The following is a 20,507-nucleotide window of genomic DNA, read 5'->3' as shown; positions in this document are numbered from 1 at the left end:
ATGATTTGCACTCCAAAAAGACAACTCACACCATCCTAGAGTAATCATCAACAAATAGCATGAAATAACTTTGAGTTCCTATGGGACCATAGATTTGTATGAACTATGTCCAGAATACCTTCAGAAGTGTAACTTTTATTGATAAAGCTAGAATTGGTTAATTTTCCAAGATTGCACTCTTTGCACATAACATTGTCTAGTTTCTCTAGATTAGGCAATCCCTCTTAATACTTTCATCTTGCTTACTTTTACCAAATTATCAAAGTTGACATGACAAAACCTTCTATGCCACAACCAACAATCCTCAACCTTAACAATCAAACAGTTTTTAATAGTAGAATTCAGTTGATATAAGTTGTCTATTCACCATCCAACGATCCTGCACATTCCTTTCTTGAATTCCAATCTGTAACCTTTTCTATTTAGCTGAGCAACACTCGAGAGATTGTACTTTATCCCTTCAACAAAATAAACATCTCATTGTGTTGTATAATTTAAGACAATAGTACCTTTACCTTTCACAACACAAGGATTGTTGTTACCAAACTTTACTGCAGCTCCATCGCATTCTTCCATTTGAATCAATTTCCTCTCGTTGCTGGTCATGTGATTTGAACAACCACTATTGATTAACCACTCATTACTATCATTGTGGAGATCAAATCTTTGTTAACATCTTCAGTAGGATCTTCCTTGACTGCAATTAACACAATCTCTTCTTTTCCATCAGACTCTCCATCGGTAACACCTTCTGTAATATAGCATGTCTTCTTGTTTTCCTTGTATTTCATTTTATTATCCTTCTTTCCTTTTTCAGGACATTTGACTGAGAGATGTCCAATCTTCTCATAGTTAAAGCACTTCAAAGGTAGGATACTTTTGTACTTCCCACTTCCTCTGGACAACCTTTTAGCAACACTTCTAGTTCTTCCTATTCTCTTTCCTCATTTAAAACAAAATCTAGATCATAAGCAGATAAACAATTAGAATCTTCTCTTACTTTTCCAGCAGGAGCAAGAGTCATAGATGCATTGAAAGCAACTTATATCTGAGGCATACTATTATCAAAGTAACTAAGCTCAAAAATTGTTAACTTGCCTATCAATGAATCCAATGTAACTGCAAAGCATACTTGGGTGTCAGAGTTCCTAGAATTTTTCTAACGGTGTCATCTTCAACAAGTGTTCCAACAGCACCTCTGATAGCAGCAACTACATCCTTGATCCTTTGGCAGTATCATTCAATGTTCTAGTTCTCTATCATCCTCATCTCATCATACTTTCCTTTCAGACTGTCCCCCCTTGCTTTCATAACATTTGCATCTCCATAGACTTTCTTTGGTTTCTCCCACATCATAAGTTGTGTCCACGTCTTTAACATTAACATATTGTGCATCTGAAAAAGTATCTGCAATGACATCCATTGCAGCTGTATGTTCTTTTTGTACCCTCAACTGATCTACACTAAGAGTTCCTGCAGGAGTGACATATCATGTGACAACATGATTCTAGTGTTGCTCTCTCATACTTGTGACGTATAGCTTCATCCTTCCACACCATAGTGGACAGTTTCCTCTTGAGAACTAGGAGCTTCCTTCTTTATCATCTTGGATCTTTGCCTCAAGTTGTTAAGCTTTCACCACAACTGAGTATCAAATCTCTAATACCAACGGCTGATCCTAAATGATTAGATTAATAAGAGGGGGAGGGGGGGTGAATGGGTAATCAGCAAATCAAACAACTTTTTCTCCTTTCAATCAACTAACCGGTAATCAAACTTAAAGTATCAAGTGAAACATCCAACACATGAAATCATTCACACATTTGACTCATATTTTGGCTACATGGAACCCCAACTTGGATCAAAAAGCTTGGTGGTGCTAGTACCCACAAATGATTTTGCACTCTTCTGAAGTACGCCTTGTTAGGAGTAGCCTTGTTAGAGGAATTAAAACACTCATTAAAGTGTCATCTTGTTAAAGGATTTACAATGAGGACTTGTTTCGATCCACTTCAACTCTTTTACTCTTCTCTACTCACTTCTCTTCTTTCTGGCTAGACCGTGCCTTCCACTTCTTCACACATCAACTGTGAAAGATCCCTGATAGATGCCCTTGCTGATCTGCTATAGTTTTAAATTAATAAACTATATTTTCCTGTGATTTCTTTGATGGTCTTTGAGAATAGAGAGAAGTTGTAGAAGGTTTTGTTTTTGTTTTGTGTTTTTTGATAGTTTTCACAATAGTAATGAATAATGAATAATAAACATGAGACGAGACTGAAAATAAATAAGAACATAGAGCCAAATCAGAATTGCTATAAATCGTACCAAGCAGATTTCTGATTTATAAAGCCAAATAATAAATCCAATGCAGTTCCAAGGAGCTTACATCCAACAATGATGCCAAACTGCTGCAAATGGCAGCCGTAAGACTGCAAGGAATCATGTCCCAGCTGAAAGAATCAATCTGTAACGCTGAAACCATAAATCTGCAACCTGAATCCACAATAAAGAATGGTGTACTCTATCCTTGATAGCAACGCACACTGTTTGAAGAATCCAATGCCAATAACTGCTGAGGGCTACATCCCAGCCAATCCAGAACTTGGGGTTTGCGTCCCAGATGAAGAATTGCTCTCTCAGAGCCAATTCACAAAAACAAGTTTTTCAATATGCAAAAGATGATCTTAGAATGAAGCTTCCATCTCCTTATAACCCCCTCTCAATTGCAAATTGAACCCTAAGTGTCTCCAAGTGGCATTGTGTAGTGAAAATGTTATAATTTCTTATTTTAAAGTGGTCATGTTACTAGAAAATGACCTTTTTCCTCATAGATAGAATTCCATTCACTGAAATGCCCTGAGACCAAAGAGAAAGATTTAGAGAATTTTGAGACCTTTCTAACGAGCTATCACAGCATAGGATGTGCATCCAAATGAGGCCAAAAAACCCCTTATTAGTCCAAAACATAGTTCCAAGAATCACGGCGATTCATGCGATTCACGCGATTCGGCGATTCGATTCAAGCCAAACAATTTTTTGTGAATCGGTGAATCGAATCAGCGATAAAGGGTTTATGAAATAAGTTACTCACTAAATTTCAAGGGTTTTTAAAATTTTCCGATTCATGGCCGATTCGATTCCGATTCATGGCCGATTCACGATTTGATTCGGCCTTGCCGATTCCGATCCGATTCCGATTCTTGTTACTTTGGTCCAAAATGGCTAAAACTTAACCTTATTTAATTTATTTAATCACCAACTTAGGAAATATTTAAATATATTAAAATATTTCCCAAATGGTCCCAAAAGGCCCAAAATGACCAATCAAACATGAATCTGACCTTGTCACCTGTCTGTGACTGATGCCGAAGAAGATGGGTCAACTGGCAGTGCATCCCTAAAATCTAGGGATGCTCCTAAAAAGTAGGAGATTGCCCCAATCAACCAAAATTGAGTCCGAATGAATCTCCCCTACTGTGTGCACCTCTGAGAGAACTGTCACTGTACTGCGAGTTCCTCCTAAAAAATAGGAATGCCTCCTAAAAAATAGGAGATGCACTCTAAGTCTCCAAAACGTTCGCCGAGGTCTCCAAATGCCTCGTAGACCACTCCTAGTCAATCCCTACAAATTACGAATCCCTCCTAAATTGTAGGAAACTGTTGTCTACTGCTCCAAAGTACTTGGGAATCTCATGCATGACTCTCAAAGCCCTTGGGTTGGTTCCCTCTATGCTCTGCTGGCCTATGAGAACCAGATAATAGACCAACCTTGCTAGAAATGTTGTCACTAAGGAGGGGCAAAAATTGGGGACATCACAGTCCTCCCTTCCCAAAGATTGCTTGTCCTCAAGCAATGTCAATCCAACTCCACAAACATTAGGCAAGTCCATACCATAACCAAGAATGATCACAGGGTCCCAAGCCATCCTGAAAGGTTTGTAGTTCCATCTTCTAGAAACATTATCCTGCACTGCACCCAAACAAGTAACCTCATGAAAACCCCCTGAAGGAAGAGCAATCAAATACTGTACCAACTCTGTCAACTCCTCAATGAACTGCTCTTCGAAAGAACCAAACTGGAACACTAAAGGCGGAAACTCTAATAAGCCTACATTGGCTTCCACATCCTCAACTATTGAACTGCAAATCCAAGTGATTCCAAGATTCCAAATCTGCCTCAAAAGGGAACCACCATGCTGACGCTTCGTCACTCTAATATAAATATTAGTGAACCACAAGTTGTGAAGCAATTCATTAGGACCCTGAAGCACCAATGTATCAATGAGACCAGGGCCCGGATCCCAAACCAAAATACCAAATGTGCTGAATGAGATGAAGAAGTATCTCTACCGCACTCCATGAAACATACATACAATGAAACAGACCAGCAAGGTGTGAAAGTGAACTCCCATAAACCAATATTCCAACCCACATGACCACCTAACAATGCTGCTATAATTTTGACCAGCAACACGAATGATATCATAGACGTCATCATACCAATGCCAAACAACAAATGTCCCAAAGAAACACTCCTTAATGCCCTCATACTGAATCATGGATGTGGTCAATGCCAAGTCAAGTAGTAAATGATTCTAGCTTGGACAGCCACTAGTCCATAAGGAATCAAAGACTATGGAATCACCAAACAACAAGGACACCATTGCCATATCAATGGATGTAGATGACAAACTCGAAGATGAAGTATGTGTGCCATCATGAAAAAAACCAAAGCATGTGTCATTTGTACCCAACATTGTAGGATTATCAATTCCTGAATCCCATATCGATCTGAGAAATATTGCTCCACCCAACCACTGCGCTACTCTGATGTAAACATCTGTATACCAAAAGTGAAGCAACTCAACATGAATCCACTGAAGAAATGCCGAACACATGTTGATACCAAGATCCCAAATCTTTGTACTGACACATCCCTCCGGCATGTTGATACTCATTATGTTGCTGTTGTGAAATTGTACCTCATCTAACCAACTAAGAATTTCACTCCAAATGAAGCCACAATTACTACCAACAACCAATGCTGTTAGGAATTCACAAATGAGCCTATCATCGGCAAGGAAAGTTTGTTGAATACTTTTCCAAGTCTTCCAAACAGCTGCTGCAACTTTACTTATATTTTCACAAATTAGTGTGCCTTCATTAAAGGTTGTTAAATAAATGTTTTGTTTAACCATGTAACCAACGAAGTCCCTTATATTTTGATCTTGAATGCCCAATGTAATATTTAAAAAGTCTGAATCTTCAATCAAAAGGTACATCGCTGCCCTATCATATGGAAGAGGTGATAAACCCATTGATGAATGAGAGATGTTTCTAATTCTCAACAAAGACAGGCTCTTTGTGGCTGGTCCACTAGGTATGCAACTTAATATATCATCAACTCTTGGTAGGGAAGGATCAACTTCACACTTGAACACCCCAACTTGAATTTAACCAACCCAAGGTTCAAAGTTTGATTCATGAGATGAAAGAGAATTGCCATTCAAAGTCAGAAAATCAGAAGTATGTTCATACCTTTCCACAATGACTTTGTAGTCTTCTCTTGCCTCTCCTTCCAAGGTAGGTGACTCCTCTAAAGGTGCTGGTCCATGGGGTGTGTTCAAACGAATATAACATGTCCCATTAACTGCCTTAGCTGCCCAAAATCTGATCCATACCTCTATCTCCATAACTGATATGTTTTCCATTACTAACAAACTCCAAGGTGTAGTATGCCAAACAAACCAAACATTATTAAAATGCAATATCTTCTTAGTAAGCAGTCTCTTAGTCTCCCTAATCATCTCTTTAAGACAAGATGCTTCGTATGATTTTAACAATTGTCCTTCCATTGTAGATGATGCATGACTAACCAAATCAGAATCAATAATGTTCCATTTCACACAAATGAAAATAACACTTGTGGCTGGTCCATCAAGTGTGACACTAATATCATCATTGTTTGGAGCCTTTAAGGGGCTCTTTAAAAGAGGAACGTCATAAACTTCATGATGCAAACTAGACCAAACTGAGTTTTCTAAATCATAACTCTTTTCCTCTTCACACATCTCAACATGCTCTTCTTGTGGACTTACCTCAAGAAGCTCTTCCCTTGTATGCTCAACATCCTCACTTTCTTCCCTTGGAAGAAATAAGGATCTAATGTATGACTCTCTTTGTCTTCTTGCATTATCAAGCTGATTGCATCTTTCCTTGACCTCTTGTAAGTGTTGTCTTGCTTGGGCAGCAAGCATCTTGGCCTTCTTAGCTCTATGTGACCATCTATTGCATGCCTCTTGAGCCTTTTTCACATCTTCTAAGGTGGGGTAAACACAATCAAAACCTTTGTGGTTTGAATCCACAATATAAATCTTATGTACAACACACTTAACTTGAGTACTATCATAGGAAGACTCAACAACCTCATTACCTTCATGTGAAATGGATGATACCACATGACTAGAGCTACTATTGCAAAAATTAGAATAGGGATCAGACCTTGGAGACATGCTTTCAACATCCCTAATGGACTGATCCAGGATTGTAATCTCTTCCATTTTGTGATCAACTTGATGAAGCAATGGTGTGCTATGTGTCTCCTCCCGATCTAGAGTTATTTCTTCTTTAGGAATCCCACATGATGACTGATTTTTGTTTTTCATAAGCCGCAACTCAAATGATAACACATCTTCATGCCTTTCTTCTGCATACCCTGCAAGTGACTGATCCATTATGGTGTATTTATCATGAACATGGATAGGTTGACACAAATCTTCTTTCTCACATGAAAACATATCATCAACTATGGCATGGTATTCCTTTTTTGCAAGCTTAACCTTATGACAAATTTTTGGATGCATGTCAATGTAATCTTTGAAATGAAAGTTCTCCCTAACATATTGAGGAAGAGTATTATACTCCTCAAGTATGCTAATTACTTCCGTTTTCCTGTCTAGTGGCAATGGATCCTTTCTAGAAGAAGATGATGATCCACTAGCATGTCCAAATTTCCTTGACATAGAATCATTGAACTGCTGCAATTGAAGCTTGAATTTTTCTTGCGACTGTTCCCATTCTTTCCACAGGGTTATATCTCTTAACAATTTTGCCATAATGAACTAGCACGCTGACCAACTGAAACTAACACGCTAGAGCAAAAATCGACCCTGTATTGCTAATATGAATTATCAAAACTTTTGATCTAGTACCCAGATGCCAAAATGAATTATCAAATTTTTTTAGCCAGTACCCAGATGCTGAAATGAATTATCAAAACCTTTTATCCAATACCCAAAGGCCAAAATGAATTATCAAAACTTTTAAGCCAGTACGCAGATGCTGAAATGAATTATCAAAACTTTTTATCCAATACCCAGATGCCAAAATCTGTTGTGACAATTTCTCACAACCCTAGAGGCTAGCAGGATGTAGGCTCTGATACTACTGAAAGATCCCTGATAGATGCCCTTGCTGATCTGCTCTAGTTTTTAAATTAATAAACTATATTTTCTTGTCATTTCTTTGATGGTCTTTGAGAATAGACAGAAGTTGTAGAAGGTTTTGTTTTTGTTTTGTGTTTTTTGATAGTTTTCACAATAGTAATGAATAATGAACAATAAACATGAGAGGAGACTGAAAATAAATAAAAACATAGAGCCAAATCAGAATTGCTATAAATTGTACCAAACAGATTTCTGATTTATAAAGCCAAACAATAAACCCAATGCAGTTCCAAGGAGCTTACATCCAACAATGATGCCAAACTGCTGCAAATGGCAGCCGTAAGACTGCAAGGAATCACGTCCCAGCTGAAAGAATCAATTTGTAACGCTGAAACCATAAATCTGCAACCTGAATCCACAATAAAGAATGGTGTACTCTATCCCTGATAGCAACGCACACTGTCTGAAGAATCCAATGCCAATAACTGCTGAGGGCTACGTCCCAACCAATCCAGAACCTGGGGTTTGCGTCCCAGATGAAGAATTGCTCTCTCAGAGCCAATTCACAAAAACAAGTTTTTCAATATGCAAAAGATGATCTTAGAATGAAGCTTCCATCTCCTTATAACCCCCTCTCAATTGCAAATTGAACCCTAAGTGTCTCCAAGTGGCATTGTGTAGTGAAAATGTTATAATTTCTTATTTTAAAGTGGTCATGTTACTAGAAAATTGACCTTTTTCCTCATAGATAGAATTCCATTCACTGAAATGCCCTGAGACTAAAGAGAAAGATTTAGAGAATTTTGAGACCTTTCCAACGAGCTATCACACCATAGGATGTGCATCCAGATGAGGCCAAAAATCCCCTTATTAGTCCAAAATGGCTAAAACTTAACCTTATTTAATTTATTTAATCACCAACTTAGGAAATATTTAAATATATTAAAATATTTCCCAAATGGTCCCAAAAGGGCCAAAATGACCAATCAAACATGAATCTGACCTTGTCACCTGTCTGTGACTGATGCCGAAGAAGATGGGTCAACTGGCAGTCCATCCGTAAAATCTAGGGATGCTCCTGAAAAGTAGGAGATTGCCCCAATCAACCAAAATTGAGTCCAAATGAATCTCCCCTACTGTGTGCACCTCTGAGAGAACTGTCACTGTACTGGGAGTTCCTCCTAAAAAATAGGAGATGCACTCTAAGTCTCCAAAACGTTCGCCGAGGTCTCCAAATGCCTCCTAGACCACTCCTAGTCAATCCCTACAAATTAGGAATCCCTCCTAAATTGTAGGAAACTGTTGTCTACTGCTCCAAAGTACTTGGGAATCTCATGCATGACTCTCAAAGCCCTTGGGTTGGTTCCCTCTATGCTCTGCTGGCCTATGGGAACCATATAATAGACCAACCTTGCTAGAAATGTTGTCACTAAGGAGGGGCAAAAATTGGGGACATGACAAACTAGACCACGATCAATGACAACAAAATCTGTTGTTTCACCTGTTGTACTAGTTTTTGCCACTTCCACCAACTTAACAAAACTTTAAATGTATTATCATTAGGAAATTCAAATATCCCAATCAGATCCAACTGCCATAAGATGATATCTGATGTTATAAGTGGCCTGTCATGAGCTTCTTCTACGATCTTCTTCCCAAACTTGATCTCGATCATTGTTATATCTGACATCACCTCCACATGTATGTCCACGTCATATGATTACAACTGACTCATTACAAGTTATTGAAATCTTGACACCTTCATTGATTTCAGTTAATCAATTGTTACTGAAATAACCCCTACAGGTTATAACTTCTCCAACACCAAAAATCTTACTTCTTCAAGGGTTTGCCATTTCATCAAACAATTAGCAAACAAGCTCTGATACCACTGTTATGTCCCTCACAGGTTATAACTTCTTTTAACACCAAAATCTTAATACTTCAGGGGTTTGACGTTTCGTCAAACACTTTACAAGCAAGGTCGCTAAGAACCAATGATAAACTGAGACAAATTCTATTCTTGTAGTCTGAGTAGTATTATCAAAGACAATATATTATGAAATTTGTCATGAAAAGGGTAATACCTCAAATAATTCACCAATTGATATAGGTGTATCAAATGCAGTATATAATCATACCATCAATGTTCAGGGAGGAATTCTTATTACAATCAAATGTTTCAATGCTTAACCATAATTCAATAATCAAACAATAGACCTGAATTGTAGAAGAAATTAAACCTGAGATTGCCTGCTAACTTACTACATAAATTAAGCACTGATAGGATTTGGAACCTAGATAATAATGCACTGATGGGCCAGCTAAATGTCTGGCTTCTGACATGGCACCAAGCGATCCTGTCCAACACCCACAATAGGAAGTTTTTCATGCAATTACTGCCTCATAAATAGATCGCAGACTATTATGTGTCCTTGAAACACACAACACGCAGGCCTCTTCCAATTAGCCATTGATGCTGGAATTGGTGTCCAGAGAAGCTACCAATTTGCTTGCCCCAGGTAATTGCAGCAGATTCACGCCACCAGACAAGAGGCACAGGCTTGGGTTGGAACCACGGCCGATATCGTGCAGCTATTTAATTTCCCCAACCTGAACGAAAGCCGCCAACAAGGTGTGAAACCCGCAGTCGAAGACAATGGGAATTGTATCACTGTTTAATTAAGTCGTTGAATGCGAACCAACCCGCAGTCACCAAGGCTCGACCACGATCACTGTATATTTCGAGCCCGCGGTTTAATCCAAGACACTTCAATCACTGATGTTGCGTGTCATGATTGGTGCGCGAGTTTGAACCAGAATTGACATAGTTCGTATGGACTATAGTTTCCCGCCCTGTCTTCGCGACTTGCGATTAATATTTTATGGACGCCCAGATTTTATAGTTACCGCCACTGAATTCAAGTGTATGAAATCTTGCTGTCGGATTTACCAATATTGGAGCGGAGGCCGAACGCGATGTGTAATCAATGTGAAGAGCGCTTGTCTGGAAACGCTTATAAAAATGCGTCTTAACATCCGTTATCTGCCCTTGGATGTTGCCGTAGATGGGTTCCAAGTCTGAGCCGGAAAAGATTCTAAAGAAATTGCTAGCTCATTCAACCGCATAAACTTCTACTGTGACTGACCCAGTTTCCAGATTTCGCATATCATAACTCTGAACCATCCAACTCGAATTTCGCTTGCTTGTGAAATAAATCGATGCCTATAATGTTCTTCGAAAATTGCACCCTCTTGTCCTGTTGATCTGGATCGAATCCTTACTTGAGGTTAATTCCTTCCGAATTCTCTTCAACTCTGCAATGATTTGTGAAAATGCCGACTAACTCTATCCTTGCTGATCCTTCAATGAATAGTGATGCAAAAACCATAAAGTTGGCCTTAAGCCACCGATAATCGCCCTGATGAAATGACTGAATGTCACCTCCAATCTGCAATAATTCAGATGATATTTCACACCCTCAAAATTGCATACCTATTGAGAGTTTTCATTCTCAATGGCCAGTTGTGACAATTGCAGAAACCCTAGGTTCCACAATGCCCATGTGATTGAATCACAATCCGATAACAAGAGAGAAATTAAACTACTGCCTGATTCGAATGGAGCCCCGGGGTGCCTATTTATTCTTTTCTCTCCATTTCCTCCAGAAGCTTCCGGAACATTATTTTATTTTATCTATTAAGTGACTTTATAAAATATTTAATAATTCAAGTCACTTTACTAAATTAATTAAATATAAAGTTACCCTTTAATACTTATTTATTTGAGAACTTTATAAATAATTAACTTAATATCACTTATTTATTTAATTAAAATGATTAATTAGTCGTCCTCATAGAATATTCATTATTTTGGACAACCAAGTTAATCAAATTAATTAAATCGACCTGCCTCCAAAAAATGGGGACATGACAGTTACTCAAGAAGTCATTCTTTGTTGACCTATCTGTCATAGCTTCACTGGTAACTGGTATAATCCTAAATTTGTCTCACTTGTCATCTTCCCATCCTATAAATGCTTTACCTATGATGATAATGAGTTGCTATCATAATTAAATCAGCTTTACTAACTTGTGAACATTCTCCCGTGATCAATACACTCAATTCATTTGAAAAACCAATCAAATCACGAATTGATTTTCATGAACTCCTTAGCAATTGCATTGTTACTTCATTGATTCTCTCATTCTTCTCTACACCAACTGCACACTCAAACTGCATTCACATAATTATACTTGGCAACATACTAAGAACACTAGGTAAAACATTGACATCAATGACAACACAATAACGGATCATCATGCAATCAAACCATCACTTCTTTGCATCATCACATCATTACTTGTTCTATCAACTTCATCTGTTATGCCAATAGTTGTAGTTTCTACTTGTGTCATCCTTGTCCCTTCAATTAATTTCCTCCTACCATTGTAATGTCTACTGTTGATATTGCTCTTGGTCTCTGTCATCTTAAAGATCTCAGAAGATAATTAAGTTTGCCAACAACCTTGGTAATCTTCAGTGAAGATGTTGACATTGTCATTCACCTTGTGGCACTCCTAGGGATCTTTTGCAAAGGAGCTCCGCTTTGAATATATTGGTTAACGAATGTTTCTCATAGATACATAAGGTCTTCTATCAACTCACCTTCAATTTAATCTTCATCTTCATCTTCATCTTCTTTAGATGTGTTTGGTTGTTCAATTAGTAGGTCCATTAGACTGCCATACAACTTATCGCCATTGTTCTTTGTGGCTTAGGTCTCTAGGTTGTATAGAAACGAGGCCAATATGTTTAGTTACAAAGGTAGCTTGTTCAATTAAGTAGAGTAAGCAATAAATGAAATTATATACCATACAACAATGCAATATAAAAATTTCAGATAACATAATATAGCTAAAAAGATGTTTCATTTATTTTAGAACGTAATGTGTAGAATCAATGCTACCTTTTGAGACAACCATGGAGACTTACATATTTAGTACTTGGCAGGCGGTGAAGATTACCAACCATCGGCAACTTCCAAGAACTACTCAGAAGCAAATGTCATTACATTGCCAACTTTAACATTATGAATGTTAGATTATATGTGAACCTGACATAACTGTCAACTACACTCACTAAGTATTTTATGTAGATAGATAGATATTATATTTTTTTGTATCAACAAACCTAACAAAGATTTTTTTAGTCTTCCATAATCTGGATCCACGCACTTTAATCAGAGTTCATATCAAAATGGCAACTTAGATCTTGTGTCAAGCATGACTTGGATCTAATTTTTATATGGTATGGTCCTATTATCAAAATATTGACATGGAGCTGATATATATGGAAAAATTGCACAATATGCATACTCATGAATCTAGGGTTTCAAGATGTTTAGCTTATGATATTTATATAAAACTGATAAATACAGAAGGATGCATATGATGATTACTATAGAATTATTTATCAAAATAGGCTCATTACATGCTGCTAGAATCATGATGAATATATTCTCTTTATTATGATACAATATGTTGGGCTATGTGAATTTTGTTTTTGATCTTTTAATAGATTATCATATCCTAAGGTTGGTTGGTAAATATTTTCTTTGTATCATTTTGCTACGTGCTTTTGAACCTTTGGCAATATTTTGGTTGGCAAACTTTCCCATCCATTGTATCATATTTTAAGAATTTCTGACTTGTTAAAACCCAGCGGACTCAATTTTTTTTCACAAACTTGGTGTATCTACAAATATTCAGCAAATTAGATAACAGTTACAAAACTTTTGTAAAAACTTGGCAAGAACTCAACATACATGATTTTTTCCTGAAGAATCACTAAGTGCATGTGATTACTGGTGTGATTTTCAAAGCAAGACTTAGCACAAGTTACTCATTTGTTATGGGGAAGCCTTTTTGCTGTGAGAACATGCATAACTGTTGCAAAATAGGCTTCAAAAGATGATGGATTAGCAGCAAAATTTTATCTATCAAAATAGGTTCATTGCATGCTGCGAGTCATGATGAATATATTCTATTTGTTATGATACAATATGTTGGGCTATATGAATTTTGTTTTTGATCTTTTTATAGATTATCATATTCTAAGGTTTATTAACAAATATTTTATTTGTATCTTTTTGTTATGTGCTTTTGAACCTTTGGCAGGCACACTCTCCCATCCCTCAAATCGTATTTCAAGAGTGTGACTTCTTAAAACACAAAAGACTCATTTTTTTCTCAAACTTGGTGCCTGTACAAATATTAGGCTAATTAGAAAATACTTTCAAAACTTAGTAAAAACTTAGCAAGAACTCAACATACATGAATTGTCCTGAAGAATCACTAAGTGCATGTGATTACTGGTGTGGTTTTCAAAGCAGAACTTGGTACAAGTTACTCACTTGTTATGGGTAATTCATTTTGCTGTGAGAAAATGCATAGCTGTTGCAAAATCGTTTTCAAAAGGTGATGGATTGGCAGCAAAAAAATTATCTATCAAAATAGGTTCATTACATGCTGCTAGAATCATGATAAATATATTCTCTTTGTTATGATACAATATGTTGGGCTATGTGAATTTTTTATTTTGATCTTTTTATAGATTATCATATCCTAAGGTTGTTGATAAATATTCTTTTTGTATCTTTTTGCTACATTCTTTTGAACCTTTGGCAGGTGAACTCTCCCATCCCTCAAATCATATTTCAAGAATTTCTGACTTGTTAAAACACAGAAGACTCAATTTTTTCTAAAAACTTGGTGCCTGAACAAATATTCAGCAAATTAGAAAATACTTTCAAACTTCATAAAAACTTGGCAAGAAGTCAACATGCATGATTTTTTCCTGAAGAATCACTAAGTGCATGTGATTACTTTGGTTTTCAAAGCAAAACTTGGCACAAGTTACTCACTTGTTATGGGCAAGTCTTTTTACTGTGAGAAAACTCGTGAGACACATGAGTACCTGGTGAGTTTCAAAATTATGTTTCAGACATCTGAAGTGGTTATTGTATTTTTCCCTCAATAGTAAGCAGTTGCAGTATTATGCATGTTCTACTGACAGGAATGATTCGTCATAGGATTTTTTATTTTGTTTTAACTTTCATAAGAGAAATGTGCTATGCTAAGACAATTTCTCTTCCTATGTAGTTTTATGTTAGTTTTAATGAGAAATTGGGGTTTCTTTTTCATATTCCAGTTTTTAATTGATATCCTTATGTTTGGAATTGGATATTTAGCTATGAATTTCTAACTTTTTACTGTTTTCATGCAGGAATTACAAAGCAGCGAAAATAGTCATTTAAAGGAGTTTTTTCTACTGGTGCCTGCATTAACAATGAATGCAATAGAAGCCATGCTTCAGGGAAGAGATAGACTGTTCAAAAGGGGCCGTGATGCAGCAAATGAGCAATTTACCGATGATGGGTTTGTGCTTGGTCTTGCGTGTATATTGAAGGTTAGTTGTTGTTGAACTGTCTAGCATGCAGCCAAATTCTTATCCCTTTTTTTCCTTAAAATCTTAATTGAAGAAAATTGAATTTAATCGTGCAAAAAAGGTACTAGGTAATTGCATTAACCAAGCTTCACATTATACTTAACACTACTTGAAGAATTTCTTAAAATATAGAAGATACTAAATTGTTCTCAAACAATATTTATATCAGAAGCTCTCTCTCTCTCTCTCTCTCTCTCTCTATATATATATATATATATATATATATATATATATATATATATATATACATATATATATATATATATGTATGTTTGTGTGTGTGTAGTTGAGAAGAATGTGTTGATTTTAGCTTAAGAATCCTATAATGTTCCCTTTTTAGCATGACCATGGTAGTGGATGGATTCAGCCTATTATTGGGTCCTTGTAGGCTAGTACTGGTGATTAGAGGACTAAGTTGAGGGTTATGGCTCCGTTTGGTGGGACTTACTATTTATAATAAGTCAATGGATGATTCTGATAAGCGTAGATGAGTTGAATGACGCTTTCAATTTTTATTTTTGGCTTCTAGTTTGGGCTTCAAGAATCTTGGAAGGAGTGTCTGTTAATTAGTCACCATGTTAGGTTCATTTATCATCTTTCTTCATCAGGATCACTCATGTGCTGTCAGATTTTGATTTTGATACTTCTTTTGTCATTTTTGCAAGATGGGTGAATTATGATTATTATTTAAGTAAAAACGTCAAGGTTGCTATTTTTGTTGGTATTGTATATTGGGCACCTTAGTGTCATATCTCAATTAAACCGAGTTGAAGATTTTTAAATTTTGGGCACAAGAAACAATGAACTTATGTGCCAGAATATCATGATATTGATAGAAAGATCATTTTTGGAGGCAAAGGGAGTTAATGTAATATCCTGAGACTTTCTTCCTATAACAACTTACTGGAAAGACCACTGTAACGCCCAGCTCTTGTAATTTTGATAAATACTCAAGTGATAAAATATAATAGTATAAACAATCAGATCATAGTCTTCTGGGTAATCTTGTGTTCATATTACTGTTCACCTATTTGTCAGACCAGACAACTAAGGAAAAATTCAGAGACACAATATATCAAACAGTTATCTTACACTGCGTGGTCAGTTATGAATCGTCATTTCATTGAGACTGTGATTAGCATAAATTCTCAATACATAAATACCAGAAATGAATCCAAAGCTTTGACAACTTATTTTGATACCCAGCAAACCTAATGAACTTCAGCCAGCATATATAACCAATGTCTTAACCGAATGCAACATGAATGTCTGATACAGATATAAACCACAGAGATTGCTGACCCAGGTACAATATATGTAAGATCTCGACTATCATACATATACTAAACACACAGTGACAAATCCACAAAATGACCATACATCCAAAACCTGGAATATAATAAAACAGACCTTGAGATGCCTCTAGCAGATACGACGATGACACTTCTGTACACGCCAATGTTGCATCGCATGCACTTGAATAATCATGATACTATGATCTCACTACATACTGCCAGAATAATCACACACTGTTATACTCACCCGCAACTGGAGATGTCCGCTTATTACTGCTGGTGGCACGTACGGGTTCCTGGATATATACGCCCGACTCCTTCCTTGGTATTTGATTCCGACTCTGCCTGCGTGTATCGACGTTAACCTGCTACATGTCATATGAAGGTGCCCATACTTGCGTTCTGCTGGCCGTATCTCACCAGGTGCTCACGTCGGCTGAGAGAAAACTGTGAGTTGCTGTGTGGAGTGCCGTGGCAGTAAAAAACGTAAAGCAATATCACCTCTAACCGCCCAATCGGCTCCCTCTGCGTGCGTGTCAACAAAGACACCTATCACTCTTACTTCAACAATGCCCGACCCTGGGCACGTAGACTGGGCTTTAAAACTGGCTATCGCCTTTCCCAGATTTCTAACAAATCGACCAGTCCCAGTGACGCCTCCTTTAGTTGCTACAGATGTATTTTACTCAAAACCAAAACAAACTAACAACATCTTACTTGCTGACTGATCTGGAGATCCATCCTTTGCCGATATTCTGCCCACCGATTCTATACCAAGAAGACTAGGGTGTCGTCCAACCTTCTTGACATTTCAGACCTGAGGATTTTCGTCCCCAAGACTTAGCCAGTCACATTTAAGCAACCAGAATTACCTGAATAGTCAAATATCATTCTTCATGGTGTCAATCCCAATGTAGGCTCTCCTTTTTATAACCTCGAAGTGAGGGAAAAGAGTTGGCATGAGATATGTGGGATAAAAACCACTGTTTCGTCCTGTAGTGACTTAAGTCACTTTATAAAGTAAAACTTTATAAACATAAAGTGACTTTATAACTGAATGTCTAAATTAATATCAGATAAGCCTTTAAATTAAAGTTCTCCGTGTGACTGGTAAAACATCCTGATTGATGCCGTTAATCTATCCGGATGCGGAGATAGATTAACCCGACGCCGACACTAGCGCGGAGAAGGGGACATGACAGTCCTCCCTTCCCGGGATTGCTTGCCCTCAAGCAATCTCAAAGCTGGATGCTGCAATATAGACTCGCCTTCCCATGTAGCGTCCTCATAAGGCAAGTCCTTCCACCGAATTAGAAATTCCCTGACAGTTCTGTTTCGTAGCTTCCTCTCTCTGCTTTCAATTACTTCTTCCGGCACCAAAATAAGCTTACCCTCTTCATCAAGCGGGGGTAAAATCTCAGAAGGCACAATTCGTTGTCCCACAGCTTTCTTGAGGCACGAAACATGGAAAACATTGTGAATCCGGCTGTCACCTGGCAGCTCTAGCTCATAAGCAACTTCTCCTACCCGCTTGGTGATATAGTATGGTCCATAAAATCTGGGTTTCAGTTTCTCGGATCCACCCTTCTTTAAGGAGCTCTGTCTGTAAGGCTGTAGACGTAGGAAGACTCTATCCCCAACCTCAAAACTTCTCTCGGTGCGATGCCGGTCAGCGTACAATTTTTGCTGATTCTGCGCCTGCTGGATATTATCCCTAAGTGCTCGAAGAATGCCCTGCTGCTCCTCAATCCAATCTCTGGCTAACGGTGCTCTGCTGTCTGATAATGCCAAATCAATGAAAGAGAGAGGCTCATAACCATAGAGAGCACGAAAAGGGGTCATCCGAATGGACATATGATAGGTGGAATTATAACAGTGTTCTCCCAAATACAACCACTTGACCCACGCTCTCTGCTGTCCTGCAATGTAGTTCCTCAAGTAACCTTCCACCCACTTGTTCACTATCTCGGTCTGCCCATCAGTCTGCGGATGGTAACTGGTGCTTGGAGTCAATTCTGTACCAGTTAATCTAAAAATCTCCTGCCAAAAAGTGCTGAGGAATCTACTGTCTCGGTCACTCACAATGGTTTTGGGTAACCCATGGAGTCTAAAAACCTCTCGGAAAAACAATTCAGCCACTTGAGAAGCTGACCAATCTGCTGATATCGCAAAAAAAAGTGCATATTTGGTCAATCTGTCCACCACTACGAAGATGCAATCCCTACCTTGGACCTTCGGCAACCCGGTGATGAAATCCATAGAAATGCTCTCCCATCTTTGGGCTGGAATGGGAAGAGGCTGAAGTAATCCAGCAGGAAATCCCTGTTCTGACTTGTTCTGCTGACAAGTCTGGCACTCCCTAACATACTGAAGAATATCATCCTTGAGCCCCTTCCAAGAGAATCTCTCTCTAATTTGCCTGTAGGTCTTGAAAAATCCTGGGTGACCTGCCGTGGGTGCATCATGAAAAGTGCGCATAATATCCACCTTTAATTTAGACTCAGGCACTAGGTAGATTCTATTCTTGTAGTAAATGATATCGTTCAGCACCTTGTACCTCTCATCCTGAAGTATGCCATCCATAATCTGACAAGCGTGTACATCTTTGGAATACTCCACTAGAAGTTGTGATCTCCAATCCGCTGAAATTTCAGAAATGATGTAACAATCCCGAGCTGGTGGTCTACGAGAAAGGGCATCAACAACAGTATTATTTTTCCCTTTGACATATTCAATGTCAAAATCATACGCCTGTATCTTGCTGACCCATTTCTGTTGTCTTTCATTCAATTCTTTCTGTTCAAGGAAGTAACGTAGGCTGTTATGGTCAGTTTTGACTGTAAATTTACTCCCCACCAAATATTGTCTAAATTTTGCCAAAGCATGCATTATGGCCAGCATCTCCTTATCATGTGGAATACAATATCTCGCTGCCCCGAAGTTTCCTGCTCTCAAAAGCGATGGGGTGCCGGTCCTGTATCAACACTGCCCCTATTCCGCTTCCCGATGCATCACACTCTAGAACAAAGGGCTTAGAGAAATCCGGAAGTGCTAGTACTGGGCATGAACTCATCACCTGCTTTAGCCTATCAAACGCTGTCATAGCCTCCTCTGTCCAAGAAAAAGCCCCTTTCCGAGTCAAATCAGTAAGGGGTGTAGCAACCTATGAAAAACCCTTGGCAAACCGCCTGTAATATGAACAAAGACCCAGAAAACCACGTAACTCTGACACATCCTTCGGTGGCGGCCAATCCAATATCGCTCGGATCTTCTCCTGGTGCACCTTAACTCCCTCAACCCCAATCACATGACCCAGGTAGAGAATCTCAGTCAATCCAAATTCGCACTTAGATTCCTTTGCAAATAAAAAGTTCTCTTCTAAGATGCTAAGAACCTCATCCAAATGCTGTATGTGTTCCTCCCAAGTTCTGCTGTAAACCAATATATCATCAAAGAATACTAAAACACACTTCCTTAGCTGTTTCTTAAAAATATGATTCATGCAAGACTGGAAGGTGGCTGGTGCGTTAGTGAGCCCAAAAGGCATCACCAAGAACTCATAATGTCCGTAATGGCATCTGAACGCTGTCTTGTGCACATCTTCTTTCCGGACCCGGATCTGATGGTACCCCGAGCGAAGATCTATCTTGGAAAAATAAACTGCCCCATGAAGCTCATCTAACAATTCATCAATACGGGGAATCGGATATCTGTTCTTGATAGTTCTCTTGTTCAGGGCACGGTAATCGATGCACATCCGAAGGGTGCCATCCTTCTTTTTGACCAATACTACTGAAGATGCAAAGGGACTAGAGCTGGGTCTGATGTGTCCCATATCCAAAAGCTCCTTAATCGTCTTCTCTATTTCCTCTTTGTAATGTCTAGGATGACGATAAGGCGTAGTAATAACAGGTTTAGCTCCCTCCTCAAGCTCAATAATATGCTCAAATCCCCTATCTGGAGGAATCCTAGGAGGAATATCCTCGAAGACTCTCCTGTGCTTGTCTATAACTGTTGGGATGTCGCAGTGATATCGCTGTCCTGTACCCTGAATCTCCTTGGACGAGATAAAACACTGAGTGGCCCACTCTATATCCTCATGTCTCAATATAGCCTCCATCCTGTGAGCTGAAATCACCCTGGGACTGCTATCAGAGATAGCTTTAAGGATCACCAATTTATCACCCTGTAAAAACTCCAACTGCATAGTCACATGATCAAATGTATACCTACGAAGAGTACTCAGCCACTGTC

General features: G+C 38.2%; 1 protein-coding gene across 4 annotated transcripts in view; it reads left to right on the top strand.

Annotated features, from left to right (window-relative positions):
• LOC149531442 (uncharacterized) overlaps positions 1–20,507 on the top strand; it is a 323,857-nt gene that overhangs the window by 172,912 nt on the left and 130,438 nt on the right. For all 4 annotated transcript variants that reach the window (XM_089808939.1, XM_089808937.1, XM_089808938.1 and 1 more), the window contains one exon: positions 14,737–14,919. In XM_089808939.1, coding sequence (XP_089665065.1) covers positions 14,737–14,919 — 183 coding nt within the window. The remainder of the gene's footprint in view (positions 1–14,736; positions 14,920–20,507) is intronic.

Source organism: Cupressus sempervirens, chromosome 11 (genome assembly GCF_028749045.1).
Source record: "Cupressus sempervirens isolate cs-2001-9-10 chromosome 11, ASM2874904v1, whole genome shotgun sequence".
Classification (NCBI taxonomy): Eukaryota; Viridiplantae; Streptophyta; class Pinopsida; order Cupressales; family Cupressaceae; genus Cupressus; species Cupressus sempervirens.
The sequence above is the reverse complement of the archived record's forward strand: the minus strand, read 5'-3'. Positions and strand labels throughout refer to the sequence as shown.